The sequence below is a fragment of the Marmota marmota genome, unplaced genomic scaffold (genome assembly GCF_001458135.2).
Source record: "Marmota marmota marmota unplaced genomic scaffold, marMar, whole genome shotgun sequence".
Lineage (NCBI taxonomy): Eukaryota > Metazoa > Chordata > Mammalia > Rodentia > Sciuridae > Marmota > Marmota marmota.
In genome coordinates this window covers 33566403-33585327 of record NW_025999982.1, presented here as the reverse complement: position 1 = coordinate 33585327, position 18925 = coordinate 33566403, and the positions used below count along the sequence as shown (strand labels likewise).

The window sequence follows — 18925 nt, the reverse complement described above, 5'->3', positions numbered from 1 at the left end:
TACACACTCAGTGAGCATGCATGTCCCAGATAGCCCTTGGCTTGCCATTGGCCCTGTGAAGCATGTCCCCTCTCTTCTTTGAGATTTGTTGGTAATAAATACATTGCTTCTGTTATTTCATGTTTTTCATTCTTTTGGTATTGCTTCCTCTATGTCTCACCAGATCAGTACACTGAAACCCAACTCTCCTTCCATCATGGCTATCCTAGTAGGAATAAACTGAATAAAAATCAGACAAGAGCCTACCAGTAAAACAAGTTTCTTGTGAGAGGAACAACAGATCAAGTATCAGATGCCTAAGTATTAGGCCATCTACCAGGTATCCCACAAAGGCATGTTACCAAGACCATCTCCCAGACAGCCTTGTAAGGACAGACCTAGAGTTCCTAGCCACCACCCAGAGTGACCTCAAGACTAAAGTAGGGAAAAGCAGAACACATACTCAGAGGCTCCAGCAATGATGCTTTAAATAACGCCAGCACAACATAATATTTTGTGCCTCACAATAACTTTTCTTTTCTTCTGGAAAGCTATATCATGAACTTACCCAATTACTCAATTATTCATCCTTCAAAATTCATAGTAACAGAGCTGTAGACTCTAAATTCTTCCCTTTATCAAACAAACCCCAAATAGAATAAATCATTTTCTCTTTTAAACATACTCCTAATGTAATACTTATTATGCAGTATTGCAATTTATTTGGTTGTATAACAATTTGCCCCTCACTTAACTTGAGAGAAAACCCTTTAGACAAGAATTCCATCCCATTTATTGATGGATCTTACCCTTAGGCTTAGCAAGCCTCAGATTCAACTAATTGATAAACTCCACTAATATTTTGATATGTTTATTTCTTTGATCAAGTGATGACAACTCATGCAACATGTTTAAACTATGACCAAGTGACATATTATTAACAACATAAGTGGAATATTTGAATATTTATATATATGGTTATCAAAAATATTAAAGTATATTGATATGCATATCCATCAAACTAGATTTGCATAATAGAATGTACCAAGTAATGTAAACCCAGTCACCCTGTTTCCTCTATATATCTACCAAATATTCTGTCTTTCTCTTTACCTAGGAAAGCTTTTTAGAAAAGTCACACACATACACCATCACCTTTTCCTGACTTATCATTTTCTCCTCAAGCATGCCTGAAGTGCAGCCTTCCCACCCAGTTATATGTTAAAACTGCTATGACAAATGCTACCAATGAGTCTACTTGACCCAAACTAAAAGTCATTTGTATCCCATCATTTATTTCTTGACTTTTCAGCTGTATTTGTCACTGATGGGCATCCCTCTAAATCCTGTACTACCTTGGTCTCTAATCTTCCTGCTTTTTTGACCATTATTTCTCAGCTGTGCGGGGGGAATCCGGAAAGAAAGAAAGAAAGAAAGAAAGAAGGAAGGAAGGAAGGAAGGAAGGAAGGAAGGAAGGAAGGAAGGAAGGAAGGAAGGAAGGAAAGAAGGAAAGAAAGAAAAGAAAAGAAAAGAAAAGAAAAGAAAGAAAGAAAGAAAGAAAGAAAGAAAGAAAGAAAGAAAGATTAAAAGAGCCCCTAGTTGCTTGTTCTTGTTTGCCATAGTTTTACTAGGCTCAATTAAGTTGTGACAAGAGTTCCACAACTATAAATATTTGGAAATTGAAAGAGAAAGGAAGAAAGCAAATAGATCTGGAACCTTACTGAAAAAAGTGAACATGATCACTTCATATCTAATAAAGTCCAATTTAAAGTGCACTTTGGAATAAATAGGACCAATTAAAATGGAACCTCAAAATATACAACAGAACAGATTTTAAAATCAATGTTACCTCTTCAAAGAACTTTCCCAGAAATTACTTGAATCCTACTAGAAGTAAAGTTTCCTAATTCCTAGAACATAATATGAGAAGGGAGAACCATAAGTTTTCTGCGAATTATCAAGATAAGTTCCATCACAGGAAAATGATTTTACAGTAAGAGCATTTATAGAAAAAGAAGCTGGGTGCAGTGGTGTATGCCTGTAGTCCCACTACTCAGGAGGCTGAGGTGGGAAACTGCTTAAGCTCAGGAGTTTGGGATCAGCCTGGGCAACACAGCCAAAATTTGCCTCAAAATATTAAATAAATGAAAATACAGAAAAAGAAATATGGCAACAACATTAACAGTACTTCTTCCAAGTTTTTAATTTTATTGAAGTAATTATAAATAATTTTACTATGGTTAAATCAAAATTATTCTTATTCCTTGGAAAATGCTGATTCAATGAATAAGATGATATGCAAATATATTATTGAGATAAAAATAATATCTATTTAGCCTCTGGAAATTTATTTTAAAATATCATATCGCTTTGTATAGGATGAGAGACAGGGATCTCATTTCATTCTTTTACATACAAATATCCAGTTTACCCAGCACCATTTGTTAATGAGGCTACCTTTTCTCCAATGGATTTTTTTGATGTTACTTTTAGTCACTTTTGTCAGATGACTGTAGCTGTGTGGGATTTTCTCTGTTTCTTCTATACTGATCCATTGGTCTACATGTCTGTTTTTATGCCAGTATCATGTTGTTTTTGTTATAGGGATCTACAGAATAATTTGAAACTGGGTATTATGATGCTTCCTTGAATGGGTCTGACTCTTCTGGATCTTTTGTTCTGCCATATGAATTTTAGGATTGTTTTCCCCCACTATTTCTATGAAGATTATCACTGGTATTGTAATGGGGATTGCATTGAATCTCTAGATCTCTTTTAGTAATAGGGTTATTTTAACAACATAAATTCCGCCTATCCATAAACATGGAAGGTCTTTTGATCTTGTAGCATCTTTAATCTCTTTCTTCAGTGTTCTATGATTTTCATTGTAGAGGTCTTTTGCCTCCTTTATTAGGTTTATTCCTAGGGTGTTTTTTTAAGCTGTTGTGAACAGAATTATTTTCCTGAATTCTTTCTTAGCATTTTCATTATTGATATATAGATAAGCTATTGAGTTTTATATGTTGATTCTGGGCTACAACTAAATTTTTTGATTAGCTATTTTATTGAATTTTTCTATTAGCACTAGAAGTCTTCCAGTGGGACTTTTAAGATCTTCTAAGTATAGGATCATACCATCTGCAAATAGGGATACTTTAGCTTCTTCTTTTCCTATTTATACCCCTTTTGTTTCTTTCTCTTGCCTAATTGTTCTGGCTAAAATTTCAATGACATTGAATTTCAATTCAATCACATAAAATTTCAATATAACAAATTGGAGTGATAAGAGTGAACATCTTTGACTTGTTCTTGATGTTAAGAGAAATTGCTTTCAGTTCTTTCCCATTCAGCAAGATGCTAATTTTGTTATACATAGCCTTTATGATGTTTAGATAAGTTATGTCTGTCCTTAGTTTCTTTAGGGTTTTCATCATGAAGCAGTGTTGGATTTTGTTGAAGGATTTTTTCTGCATCTATTGAGATAATCATGTGGTTTTGTCCTTGGTTCTATTTATGTGCTGTATTACATTTATTGATTTGCAGATATTGAACCATTCTTGTATCCCTGTGATGAAACCAATCTGATCATGGTGTATGCTTTTCATAATGTGCTCTTGAATTTGATTTGTTAACACTTTATTGAGTATTTTTGCATTTAGAGTCATCAACTAAATTTGTCTGTAGTTTCCCTTCCTTCATAGTGTCCTTAGCTGGTCTTAGTATTAGAGTGACTCAGAATGGATCAAAAACCTAAATATAAGACCAGAAACTATGCAACTGTTTAAAAAATAAGAAAAACACTTCAGCATATAGGCACAAAGACCTACAGGAGGATAGAATCCCTAGAGCTTAGTAAACAAGCAAGAATCAATAAGTGAAATTGCATCAAATTAAAAAGTTTCTGCACAGCAAAAGAAACAATCAACAGAGTGAATGGACAAGATATAGAATGAGAGAAAATCTTGGCCAGCTGTTCCTCTGCCTGAGGTCTACTATCCAGAATACATAAAGAACTCATAAAGACTCAACAAGAACTCAGAAAGACGCAATACTAAAAAGAAACACACAAAACAAACAAAAAAATCAGTAAATGCAGAAATGAACTGAACAGACATATCTTAAAAATAGAAGTACCAATGACCAACAAATATATGAAAAATGTTCAACATTATTAGCCATCAGGAAAATGTAAATACTACCTGAGATTACAGCCATAAAAAAGAAAGACTTATGATTTTGCCAGTAAATGGATAGATCTGGATACTATCATGCTAAGCGAAATAAGCCAATCTCCCTGCCAAAAATGGTCAAATGTTCTCTCTGATATGTGGATGCTAAATCAGGGAGAGGGGCGGGAAACAGAAGTTCAGTGGATTAGACAAAGGAGAATGAAGTGAGGAGGGATGGGAATAGGTAAGAGTAGAATGAATTAGACATAACTTTCCCATGTTCATACATGAATACGTGACCAGTGAAATTCTACATCATCTATAACCTCAAGTAATGGAATCCTAATGAGAATAAGTTATGTATGTCAAAATACACTCTACTGTAATGTATATCTAAAAAGAATTTAAAAAAAAAAACTTCCTGAGATTTCTTTTCACTGCAGTTAGAATGGCAATCATCAAGACCTCAAATAGCAATAAATTTTGTTAAGGATGTATGGAAAAAGGAACTCTAATACACTGTTAGTAGAAATGTAAATGGGTAAAGTCACTATGGAAATCAGTATGAAGGTGCCTCAAAAAGCTAAAAATAGAACCATCACTTGATCCAGTTATACCACTCGTTGGTATTTATCCAAAAAGAATATAAGTCAGCATACTTTATAGATACATGCAGTATAATTCACAATAGCCAAATTATGGATTCAGCCAGGGTGCCCATTAATAGATGAATGGATAAAGAAAATGTGGTGTTTGTGTGTGAATTTGTGTGTGTGTGTGTGTGTGTGTGTGTGTGTGTGTATATATATATATATATATATATATATATATATATATAAGTTTTAATCAGCCATAATGAAAAATGAAATTGTATCATTTACAGGAAAATAGATGAAATTGGGGACCACAATTTTGAGCAAAATAAGTCAGACTCAAGAGATAAAAGTACTATATGTTTCCTTTCATATGTAGAAGCTAGATGGAATATAACATGTAAAACACGGGATGCCAAGAAAGGACACCATTAAGGAAGGGAAACGATTAAGGAAAAGGAATGGAATCAGGGGGATTGAGGAAGAGAACAGGAGAGGTAATAGGGAGTGAAATTGATCAAATAATGTTTTATGCATATGTGAATATGACACAAAGAAATCCACCATTCTGTAAAGATAATATGCACCAACATATTGGAATAGTATAAAATAAAAAACACAATTTTATATCCTAAATCATAAATATTCTAAAATTAATTAGTACTGTTTGTAATAAACAAAACATAAGCATTTCTATGACTAAACACCAAGGAAAGCAGGGAGTAGAGAAGAAATCAAATAAATAGAGTTCTGAATGTGGTTCTTGATGAGATACAATGTAAATAGCTGTAAAACTGCAGAGTAGCATGATATATGCAATCCTCTGGATAGAAATATCTTCCATATATAATTAAATTAATTTTCTCTTTCACTTATAAAATGTTATGGCAAAATAGTTACAATTTAACTTTCTTCATAGCCTTTTTACTACTTTATCACTTCATTTTGGTTTTTCCTTTAGAGAATTATGATATAAACTAAAGGAATCTATAGAAAGTTAATCTGAAGACACATTTCTTCAAAGTCCCTTCCACAAAGCTTGGAAGAAGGCTCTCCCCAGGAATAACTACTTGACTACAATGATTACACTAACCTTACTGCTGCTTCAGAGACACCTGAAGGAAATTTTAACTTTTTAAAACTGGGAGCACAACACTATTCAAAGGATTAAATAGATCACACTAGTATAAAGAATTTTAAAATTATTTACATTTATCTCATCAAAATTCACATTTGAAATTCAGAGTTTGCATATTTTATTTCCTATTTCTAATTTTCCCTTTTGTTGGTTAATTAATAGTCAATCATTCATACCTACAGCTAAGAATGCATTAATAAAAATGAAACTAGATGGACAATCCACTCGTTTAGAATGTCCCATTACCTTTAAATAATATAGCGTGAAGGGTGGATAATGAGCTAGTTATGAATTTTCCTTACCTACACACTCTGGCCCCCATTCAGCACCCTATCTAAACTTTGGCAAAAAAAACCAAACCAAACCAAAACAAAAAACAGAATTCCTGCTACTCTATAGCCCTAAAACACATTTCCTTTCCTCTAACTAGTTTCATCCCTGTAATGTTATTAGAAATGTCAGTTATCAAAGATACTTAATCCAGAGCTCATGTTTCCAGACAATTTCATCTAATTCAATAGTGGTCTTTTTATTATACCAGAGAAGCCAGAATATCTACTCCCACATGCAATGTGAATTAATAAATCTGTAACCAGTGATCTGTGTAAGAGACGACATTTTCAGTCAATAAAACCAATGCTATACTTACGGTGGAGGTTGTTGGGGCTGGTTTTCAGCATTTCTTGGTGTTTTGCAGGCAGCAGGCTTCGCCATATCCCTGACAACACACCTGGGGCGCATGATAGACAGCATAACGCACTATTAATTATAAAAAGGGTAGAACACATCTGGAAATTAAACAGGGTACTGAAAACACAATCTATAGAAAAGTCTTTGCAAGCCCCTTCAATATTAACCATGGGGTACTGGAAAGGCCTCTAGAATTAAAAATCTTTGACTCATGCTTCTAAGAGTTCAGTTATACTCAAATAAAATCTGTGCTGGCCTCTGTACTTGGTTTTCATTTTAGCATCAATAAAATGATTGTCAGCAGCTTTCCCCATAGCAGAAAAGCTATTGAAAGCTTTGGCTTCACCATATGAAGACATCTGAAAGCTTAAAAATAGGAACAGCTGTTGTGTTGATATGTTAAAAATCGAGCAGGATTTTCAATGGCTTTGGCAGTTTTACTAAAAAAAAATATGGACTCTTGTTTCATTCCATTAGTCTCCATATAGGTCTTTCTGTTTATATAAAAAGAGACCTGAAAGGCTTTAAGATATTCTCCACAATCAAAATTCCCTTCACACTAATTACAAGTAGGAGATGGCAAGACATGTTCATACAAAAAGTGCACCTGCATTTGTGTGTAGTAAGAGAGAGTATCTCCACATTATGACAATAAAAGGTCTTTGTGCATTAAGCTCTTCATGATAAAATAAGTTAATGCAGAGGGTAAACAATATAAGAGAGTCCCAAAGTGGAGAAGGAGTTGATATTTTTATTCTCATGTTTTGTTTCGTTGCAATGCTAGGGATTGAACCCAGGGCCTCATGAATATCAGACAAGTGCTTACCAATGAACTACATCCCAAGTCTTTTTACTCACATATGTGAATTTATGGAGCATGGAAGAGATTAATTGACCAAAATCAGAAAACATTTCCATCTGAGGCTACACTGTACTTGGATGACTCAGATATCCTTCTCCTAATCCTTTCTTTTTTTCCCTCCCAGTGCTGGGGTTTGAACCTAGGGCCTCTGGCATGCTAGGCAATCATTCTACCAGTGAGCTACATCCCAGCCAAATATTGTTTCTCCTCATATGATTTAAAACAAACACAGCCTTGAGGAAGGAAGTCTTGGTAATAAAACTGAAACCCTACTTCTTAGATTTTGCCAAATGGAAATGTCCCTTAGGATTCAGAACCCCCAAGCATGAGTCTGATTTAACTTTCACGGGGGCGACTTGACTGCAGTGCTCATATTTAGGACCAGTCATGTTATTCCAGAAGTGTATCACTGGTGAAGCAGGAGTGGATAAACTGTTTCCCAGTACTAAAAGCTGCATGGCAAAGTTCTCCACTTCTGAAAGAAATGATACAGGGAAACGTGGACACAACGCACAGAAACGTGCACACACACATTGCTCATTCCAAACAAGGTCAAGTGAGACTTAGAAATCAATATATAACATGACAAGAAAAGAAAATGGTGCCATTTCAAACCTCTGCACACCTTCCTCCTGAGATAACAGTAAAGAATTGTGGCATTTCTCAAGAGCAAATGCTAAACTCTCAATGAATTGGTCAAGAGAGAGGAGTGAAATCCCTGAGAACCACAAAGCCTTATTTATGTGACTACTCCAGCTTAATGGAAGAAGGCCAATCACACATCAGCATGAAAAGAACATTTAGGGAGGCCATTGTTAGGGAAAAGAAAGCCCTGAAATTTTAATCTAACTTACACAAGGTACAATGTCCAGTAAGTTAAATTTTGAAGTACTGGAAAATCTTTTAACAATTCTTATTCAACTAAAAATAGAACATGCAGGCTTGTTAACCTACACGAACTGGTTTGTGAAAATCTTAAGTATCACCAACTCAGAAAAAATTTTGAATTATATAAAAAAAAATTTTTTTGGTTCCTTTTTTTCCTCCCTTCATGTTCCAGATATTTACACAAAGCTCTAAGAAAAAGAAAATCTACCACTAAGAATTTTTCTTAAACATGCTTGGGAGTAACTACTTTCTAAACAAGGCAAAGATTTACCCAACAGTAGGGGTAGGTTTTAAAGCCAAACTTTTCCTCCCTGCTAACTAAAAGGCCATTAAAAAAAAAAAAATCTAATCTAAGTACCCAGTGATTTGGGATTTAAAATGACAATAGCCAACATATTTCTGTCAGTACACACTATAGAATCTTTCTGACAAAAACTTGATTTGAATTGCTGAACTTTAAGGTTTTATTGAATAATAAAAATACATGTTACTCTTCAAAAACAACATATTTGGAGTTAATTAAATGTACTTTTTAAAAAATAGGAAATGATCACATTTTCTATATTACCATATTTGCTGATCATAGAACACATACCCTAGGGTAATGCAGTAGCTATTAAATCTGAGTCTTGAGGAGGGTAACTCTTTGTTTCAAATTTCTATTTTTTCAACAAAATTGTGGGGAAGTGGTTAAACTATGATAATATATATTCTTATATTTTCAAACCTGAATTCCTTTGAGCTGAAATTCCTCCTTGGTACAAGAAAGAAAAAAACTATACTATGCCCCCCAAAAGACACAACAAAACTATAAAATATAAGATTTTTGTTAGCCTGGGTGGATTTATATTTCTTTAAAATTATAATTGAATTGTGTCAGTTTGGAGGCATAAAATCTTCATAGTTTTGACAGTTCTAATATATGGAAATTGTTTAGCTCCAGCAATTTCCATTATCTCCCATGCATTAGACAAAGTATATTAAATATAGACCCCCTCATACTTCAAGAAACAAGACAATGATATGTCAGAATGTTGCAGCTATTAAGAGTTTGTTGCTATACATGATTCATTCCTTCAGCCAGACATTAGGAGACCACAAATGCAGCAACACTGCTGACTTCCTGGAATTACCAAGGATGGAGGGACTAAGAGTTCAAAGGGTCTGACCCCTTATTCTTTGAGATGTCATTAATTATACCGGGATTTATTAGACATGGACTCTTAATGTCTCCTAATATGTGAGCATCTCCTCATCATTCAAGCCTCACTGAAGATTTATGCAAATAAGACATTCTGCAACCACCTCAGGGGAATGCTCCTCCTGACTCCGCCCTCAGCCCTGCTGGGTTTTATGAATGACTGCAATCAATGCGATGTATGGCTGCCAACTGCCCACTCAGCCCTTTCTACTCTTCCCTGCACATACACACGGGAGAAACTCACATTGCCACAAGCCTGCAGATGAGGCTATGGCAAGGCTTTCATCTCTCCAAACAGGAACTAAATGTGCTTCCAGATACTTAGAGTATATGAATTAAAAATTCTAAAAGCCTTCAAGAAACACAATTTACGTAATTACTTTCTCTCATTTGACTTTCCATTTTGGTGACTGTAATCACTACCCCCTACTCTGCTTCCACAAAAAAAAAAAAAAAAGCAAAAAACATTATCTGAACTTTAAATTGTTTAATATTCCACAACTAATGTCAGGAAACTACTTACTGTGAACTAAGCTGCCAAAGAGTAGACTTTGGCTGTTTACATTTCTATTTTCAATCTTATGCTTGGTTTTTTGTTTGTTTGTTTGTTTTATTTTCCTATCATCAACAGAGTCAAGCAGTGCTGGCAAATAAATACACTTATGCCCACTTCCCAAGTATTACAGTACTAGCCTACATGTGTCCTGTGAAATCTGAGAGACAGTTAAAATAACATAATATTGAGAAAATGAATAATTTTTTCAAATATAGAATTTTCTGATTTGCTGGCAACTAATTAAAATGACATAGAAACTGGAGAAAACAACAAGAGACTTCAGAGACTTTGTAACTTTGTCACTCTTCCTTCTAAATTTAATTCAGTACTTCAAGTCATTCTTCAACACTAAGCACAAAGAATCCAAAACATATGCAAATTTCCTGTCTGGAAACTTATCTTGTCTCCTTAAACTCCAGGGTCACATATCCAACTGCTTCCTCAACATTTTCACCTGGATCTAATAAATCTCTCAAAATCAACATCTGCAAATGCAACTCTTCATCTTATTCCTCCAATACTGATCCTCCAGTAGCCATCTCTACCTTGTTTGATTGCAATGTATTTCTTGAACTGTTTAGTCCTAAACTTTAAAATTGACTCCTATTTCTCTCTTACATTCTGCATCTAATTTACCAAATTGACTATATTTTCCAAATATGTGCAGAATCTCATCTTCTCTATTATTACCATCCTGGCCTAACCAGTAAAATCTTTTACTTGATTTCTCATGATAAACTTTTTACCGGTTAGCTAGCATTTACCCAATTGTGTTGAAACTTCATTCTCAACACAGTGCCCAGACTGACTTTTCTGAAATGTAAGTTAGATCCTGACACTTCTGCTCAAGATTCTGTAATGGTTCCCCAATTTATTCACAATGAAATGCCATATATCATCTGGCTTCCCATTACTCTTGGAGCTCATATCTTGTTATTCCCCCACCCATCCTTTGTGCCTCAGGGTTTTTGACCCTCTGTCTGGAATACCTGTCCCTGAAACTGGTAGAACTAAATCTCTTACCTTTTTCAAATGTGTGCTTGAATGTCATTTTTTTATGATTCCTACATTAATTATACGACTAAAAACTATATTCCACTTCTTATCACCACACACACACATTTCCAAGTACCCTTTACTTTGTTGCTCTATTATTTACATAAGTTCTATCTCCTATGGCTTGAAATAGAAGCTTCTCAAGAGCAGGGATCTTTGTCTGATTTTTTCCCTATATATATTAGGAGATGAGAACAGGGCCTCACAGACAAGTCACTCACAACATGTTTGTTGAGAAAATAAGATAAAAATATAAAAGTTAGTGATTTCAAGCTTGAGTAACTAATTTAAGATGATAAAACAGTAATTTAGAACACACCTTTTTTTTTCAAATTATAGCATGTTTCAACAAAATAAAATTAATTTATTGGCAAGGAGTTTTGTAATTTGAATAACTTCACTAAATTTATTTTCATGTGGTTTGAATAATGTTTATTCTTATTCTAAACAAGAAAAAAGGGCATTTTTCAGCATATAACTTCAATGTAAAATTACTGCTTCAAACCAGTAAAAAACTATTTAACATCTGAGGCACTAATATTTTATCAGATAACATTTTAAAATAAGTGTAGGTAAGGAAATAATAGTAAAGACAGAATCCCTTTTTCTTCTGATTTTTTAAACAGGGTAGGAACTTTTAATTTAATGCAAATCATATGCCAAAATGAACTCAATATGTCTTGTTTAATCTTCATACCACCCTGTAAGACATGATTATCCCATTTGAAAGAAAAAGAAACTATATGTCTAAGAGATGAAATTATTTTCCAGATCATAAATGGTCAATGTTGATACTTAAGAAGCTATGATTTGAATGAAGGTCAGCTTAGCATTAAAGTTAATATCCTTTCCACCATTCTATGTCTTTAAGAGTGAAAGAAAGTTCTGTATCTTCAGATATGCTTCAGTGCCACTGGCTGCATGATATAGGTACATTGTCGACAGTCTGTGAATAAACTCACATAGCTTAGTAGTCTTTCAACATCATTCTAGTATCAAAAGACCATGTTCTTGTTAAAATTTGTTATATAATCTGCTTGTTCTTTGTTGAAGGAAAAAAAAAAAAGACCATGTTCTTCACATACAATAGCAGGGCAATAGTGACAGTAGGATATGGAGTTGGCTAAACTAGAAATGCAATGTGACCTTAAGACCGTTGAGGACACTGGAACACTATAGAATGTGAAATTCAAGTTGATGTATCTGGTATAGAGACAAAGGGTTTATACAAGAAAATAATCAAGAAAGCTAAAAACATACAAGATTCATTTGTAAGACAGTGCAATTGATAAATCTCTCTTCAAATACATTTTTTTGAAGGAAGACTTCAAAAGTGATCTCATTTCCATTTACAAATTCTAAAAGAGGAAAAGCTAAAAAAATTATCTTTAAAACCCATTTTACATAAAAATGCATATTCATGTCAATTCCACAGTGAACAAGTGTGTATGATGACTATTACCCATAGGATGAGGATAGAGCAGCAAAAATTCTACACCAGAAGGGGAAAGTGAATGTTGGTATTTGAAAAGCCAGATGTACTAATCACAAATCATCACAGCCTGTTATGCCTCCAGTGTGCATTCAGGGAACCCTCAGAAGCTACAACAGAGTAATTTTTATTTTTAAAAAAGGCATGGAAGACAGGCAAAATAGATTCTTAACTATAAGGAAAGGGAAATCTGCTGGCAATTCTTCACAATGAGTGTAAGGATTGTGGACCTTCCCCTGAAGAGGCCAGAACAGTATTCACAAAACCAAACAAAAAGGATGAGGATTCTAACATGACCATGATAATTAGAGGGTATCACTGAGATTAATGGGAAATTTTAAATTCCGAAAAAAACAAACCTTTCAAAGACTGTTAAGAAAAGAAAATAACAGGTAAGAAGTCAAGTCTCTGGTCTTCCAGATTACTAAACTTGTTCAACACCCATTTAGTCTAGAATTCTAGGAGGTTTGATTCTATAAGATCCTAATATCATTTCCAAGATTTTTTCAACAATTAATCTCTTTTTATCCAAGCTATTGTTTTATAGTAACAATATCATTTCTTTCTCCATTCACTAATTCTAGAAATATCACTTACTGATGGATTTATATCTGATATCACCTCCTACGTATATGTCCTCTCATTTACCTGTTTCTAATTAGTAACCTTCATGAATTCTCCAGAAGCCACTTGATGCCTGCAAAACACAACTTTAGAAAAAACTGGAGTACCAAAAAATTTCCCACTGCTAAACTTGCAAGGAAGAACCTCTTTCCACTCCACAAGGGGAAAAAATAACACTATCTGACTATCTAGTAATAAGTAAGAAATTTCCAGGACAGGAAACAATAGTCAATGCAGGAGAGAGAGATCAAATGAGATGAGGCCTGAAGTCATGTTTTGAATTTCCAGGAAATTTCAAGTGAAGCTCCATCTCATGGGTTCATGAGAAAAAGTGATACAAAATTGTGGATAGAAAATAGAAATAGTTGGAAATACGGAAAGCTGAATTGAGAAAAGAAGGCATGATGAAAGGAAGATGGTCCTTTTTCATACTAGGGGCACAGTTGTTGGTGAGTGAATTGGCCAAGGAAAAGGAAGAAGCTGAGTGTAGAGGAAAGAAAGGAGGAGAGGAGAAATATAAGTGAGGGGTGTTAGGGGGAGAGAGGAAAGAGATTAGTGGGAACAAGGATGCCCAACAGGCAGGCAGGAAATAAACAGGTAAGAGATTATTTCCCTAAATGTCATCTTTCATTTGGACCATAACTCCCATCTCCATTTTCTCCCAAAATGATTCTTGTATGGTAGCCTAGATAAAGTTTGTTTTGGAAAAGCTATGGAGAATGAGAATCATTTTTGTACCTCTCCTCATATTTCTACCTCAGTTCCTAGATAATAAAGAAAATCTTCAGCTCAAAGCTTCTTTTCCACCCTACCTATGCTAGAGGCAATGGAGTAGAAAGTTTGAGGGGCTCTCTCCTCCCAACTCTTCACCCACTGATGGCTATATTGACACTAATGAGTAGGGTTACCATGTCTTGGAAGAAAAAAGTTGAAAGCTTCCTCTTCTTTTCCTGACTGTATGTAAATAAAAACAAAATAAACCCAACAAACAAACAAACAAAAAAACAACTTATTTCTCCAGCTTTTCTGCAGTAGGTCCCTGGGCAGGCCTGAGTGGGGCAAATGTACCAGGCTTCTAACTCTAACAATCTTTTTCACTCACCCATGTCTATTTGAACTATTTAGGTAAACACATCTAAAGCTTACTGAGAAGGCTTAACTATTTTAGATTTTGAGGTACTTTAAATAAAAAAGAAAAGAAAACTCACTTGGAAATGACAGTCTGTAGTAAGTAGGAAGAATATCAGAAAAACTAAAAGGACATCAAATTTTCTCTAGCAAGGGAGGAAACATGTTCTATATCAGCTGATTCAGTCTGTTTTGTTCTTCTGGAACCCATGACAGATGGTGCTTCTGTGCAGAACACATCGTCATGGGCTCCAGTTGCACAAATCAAAGTCCCACCAAATTATTTCCACTGAAGAAAGAATTCTAGTCTAGAAGTAAGAATGTCACAGTTTTAGGAATAATCTTGGGACAACAGAGGTTAACTTAAAGATAAAACTAGCCTTTAGTACTTTCGTTTTCATTAGAAAAGAGTTCCAAAACTCCTCACAGCTCCATCAAGAATCACTTGTCTAAATTAATGTCTCAAGTCAGACGGTGTGGTCTCTTCATCTGAAGAAACTACCACTGACTTGAATGAGTGAGATATGAAAGACTGTTTCATCTGCAATAAAGAGCTATAATAAAGTTATAATAAAGAGTTAAAGAGAAATTTTAATACTGAGACGTGACTAAAAAATTTCTTGATTAATTTTTAAAAAAGCACTTAACCAAAATTAGATGAACTTTAAGAAATGTAAACTTGTTTAGATATGAAAACAAAATAACAAAGCAGGAAAATAATCGTTAATAATAATATCAGCAAAATTTTCTGAGTGTTTACAGTGGGCATGGAGCTATGAATCTCATGTTTTCAGTCAGGTGATCTGGTCATGTGTTATCTGTTGTTCCTGGTATTCTGTTAGTTAAAAACTGATAATGCTAACTTAAGTTATAAGTATATTTGTAAAAATACCACAACTTATTCATATAAGCACAATTTATTATTTCAACATCACTATTTTGAAACTATTTTGTTTTAAGCAAAACAGAGGTGTTGTCATTGAAAATTTTAGCAAAAACCACATAATTATAATTGAGTATTTCAAACTCTAAGCACTAGCCTTTACTTCACATTTTCTTCCACCTTTCAAAATTGCACCAAAGTAGAGACAGTTGCCAGATAATGCTTGTCCACAGTCTAATGTTGAGGGCAAAAAATAAAATAAAATAAAATTTAGTAGCAGAGGCAGGAATGATGGTGTTCGTAGAGATAAACTCTAGAGGTACTTCAAAACTAACAAAATCTTCTGCTTTTTATTTGCATCACAAACTCACAGCTTTTTGAATAATGATTTTAGGGTAGTTGTATGTATCTATGAATGACTTTTTTCCACATAACATTCATTGTTTTCTCTCATCTTGGACAGAAATATGCACTATTCATTTTATTATAATAATATTTATTTGGTCAACAGGTTATAATGCCTCTTTTATCTAAAATGTAACAAAAGAATGAAACCATATCAGTTTAACATTTCAACAATAAATCTAATATTTGAATATAATTGCTTCTTTGATTTTTTTTTGTATTCAGAATGAGGAAAGCAAAAAAATATTGTAAATACTTTTCTTCATCTTCTTCATCTAAACTGATGAAGGTATGAACAGATATTTAGAAAAAATACTCATGAATACTATGATGTTTGGGAAGATGATCTGGCAAAGGGGATTTCTTATTCTTCTCTGACAAAGATGAATATAGAAACACACTCTGCTACCTTCCCTAGATCTAATGCTACCTCCCTAATCTAATGCCATTCTTGTGGCTTCAACTGCACACTATGGCTCCTGAATTGTCATTTTCAGACCTCAACTCCTATTATTAGTCAGGTCTCCAATTTGTATCTACTGAAAACTTCCCTAACACCTGAGCCTAAACAGATCAAAAGACTAAATGCAATAATCCTCCTACTCTCAAACTTAAATATCTCCTAAATTTCACATAGTAGTCGATTGAATAACTGCTGTTCACAACCTTGATATCACCATGGGCCACTGACTCAATTTAATGGCCAAAATGTCACTGAGTTTGCTGTATTGCTTTGGAAAAAACCTCTTGAAAATGCATTTTTTTCACTTATATTTACAAACTCAAAATCCACTTTACCTCTTAAAAGAAATGCTTGGTGTCTTCCCCAAACTCCCTCCTATTCATAGAGTCTACAAAAGGGCTTCCTGTTCCCCACCATAGCAAACACATCTAGCTATCTAGTTCCAGAACATTTCATCCACACATTCCTCTCATTCACTAATCTCTTCCCCTTAATTCCTAACATACCTCATTTGCTAAGTCAGATAAATCTATTTCACAGTTATAGAACTTCATTTTGTCACCTTTATCTCTACCATATTCCATTTCTCTTACTTCAAATTGTCTGCCCCCTTCTCCCTCTCTCTTAATTTTTAATCCTTTCAAAACTCAATTCAAATGTTCAGAACTCCAGGAAGATTTCCAGGCTAACAACTCGCATTAATTCTTCACCAGCATCTTCTAAAAACATAGACCCTTATATGGGCATGAAAGGCTGTTTAATAGCAGCAGCCCAAGTACTGGGAAGAAGTTCAAGAAACGTCTACTTTGGAAACAGGACATGAAATATGTGTTACAAAGCACCACTGAGAAGCCCTGGTGATTATAACATCTGTATGAATCATTACAAAAGCCTGAGTATAATCAATGAACAAACACTTACAGACACCTGCTCTGCACCATGCACCATGCTAAGCATGATGATCACAACCTGAAGGCAAGTCAGTCTGTTCATTAATAATAGTGGTGGTAATAATACTAACATTTATTGACCACATAATATAATAGAAACCCTTTTAGGCTCTTTACATGCATTAACTTATTTGATCCTTATAATAACTCCATGTGGTGATCAGGTTAAATAACAACTAGTTGACAGCATTTGCAAAGCCCTGTTTTGTGTAAGTTGTCACTATATTAGTTCCACAAGCAGAACTCTACTTTACCATTTTATTTCCCTCAAGTTGTTTAAATTAATTTTTAATTAAAATTAATTATCTTCAAATACAGGATCAAGTGCAGGACTTTAGGATTAATAACGAGGTACTAAGGATGTAGCTCAGTGGTAAAGTGCTTGCTCAGAATTAATAATTAAATAAGGACTGTCTCTTTTTCACGCAAACTGTTACTTAAAAAGAATATTCATTTAGTAGAATAAAATTCTAGTCTATTGTACTTTTAATATGAATGTACATTACCTTGTGACTTAGTGTTCTCAGGGGTTATAAAAACATTTTAATTATATTATTATATATAATTAATGTTCACCTTGCTTTTCAGAATTACTTCCAGAGTTCCCAACTAGAGATTTACCAGGATTCACTTAGGATACACTTCTTATTATAGATTCATGTATACAGAAAACTGTTAGGGATTAAAAAACATTAAAACTTAAAATTTGTTACCCCTTCTATCCCAGCCATTGACTTCTTTTACTTTTACAAAGGTGAATAATTTTTTAGTACAAAAATAGATATCACAACCAAATAAAAATTTTATACTAATGCCATAAATATCACAAACTCCCTAACAAATGACTTCATTTTTATTAGCTAAAACACATTTTTATAATACTTTCTATAGCAAGAATGCTGCTTCTACTATAGGCAAACCTAAAGGTGATCCTATAGTTAAATACTTCTGACAACTGAAATGCTCTTTCCAAAATGTTTACTGAAATCTCCTTCTATGTAACTTGCATATATTTATTCTAACTCTGCCCTTGAAAAGCTATGTAGAGCAGGTTTCTTGCTGCCTTTCTGAAAGATCTTTCTGCATATGTTTGAACTCAGTGCTCTACACTTCTTTTATCAGTCCCTAAACTATTTCTTCCTAGTCATGTGTTCCAGAGACTTGGCTGATGTGGTGTGTTTCTTTTGGCTAATAATTCCCTTAAAGGGTGGTTCCTTTTCTTGTACAATATTTTCACTCTAGGTCTATAAGAAGGAAACTCAAATTTTATAACCCTCTCTAATAGCCATGTCGTATAAAAAGGACAAGTGATGAAAAAGACTTTCCAGGGAAAATCACCAATGAGTTGCTTCCAAATATGGTCACACATCAGAGCCATCTAAAGAGGTTTTTATAGGAAAGACTTCTTTGGGTCCCAGCCCAGACTTTCAGAGCCGGGGTTTGGGCTCAGTAATTTTAATATTATTAGCCCTCCACGGGGAACAGAATGTGTTCAGAGGCAGGTGTTTGGGAGCTGCTGATGAAGAACAAACCATTCATTCACTGCACTGGAACCAGGAGTCCTTTCCTTGGAGGAAGCTAAACCTCAAGAAGTTTTCACAACTTGGTACCCATTACCTCAGTCTCTCACAAAACACCTTTTCTTGAACTGCATTTTTAGCCCACAACTTTTATGACAGTTAATACAAGAAATGGCTGTTGGTTGACTGAAGTTGGTTTCTGCCTTTACTGTAAAATAGTCACTGTCTATTGTATCAATTTGATATAAAATTCCTAATTAATTTTTTTTCAAAATTTAGTGCTAAGAAAACGTCATTAGACTTCTTCTTCTTTTTTTTTTTTTTTTGG

The 18925-nt window shown here is 34.2% G+C and overlaps 1 protein-coding gene across 47 annotated transcripts in view; it reads right to left on the bottom strand.

Annotated features, from left to right (window-relative positions):
• Rims1 (regulating synaptic membrane exocytosis 1) overlaps window positions 1-18925 on the bottom strand; it is a 440790-nt gene that overhangs the window by 362679 nt on the left and 59186 nt on the right. For 44 of the 47 annotated variants that reach the window (XM_048805631.1, XM_048805635.1, XM_048805636.1 and 41 more), the window contains exon 2: window positions 6529-6609. The exons of 2 other annotated variants lie outside the window; for them this stretch is intronic. In XM_048805631.1, the coding sequence (XP_048661588.1) occupies window positions 6529-6609 (81 nt within the window). Of the gene's footprint in view, window positions 1-6528; window positions 6639-18925 lie in introns of all 47 variants that reach the window. One more of the 47 variants, XM_048805645.1, reaches the window with a different exon arrangement.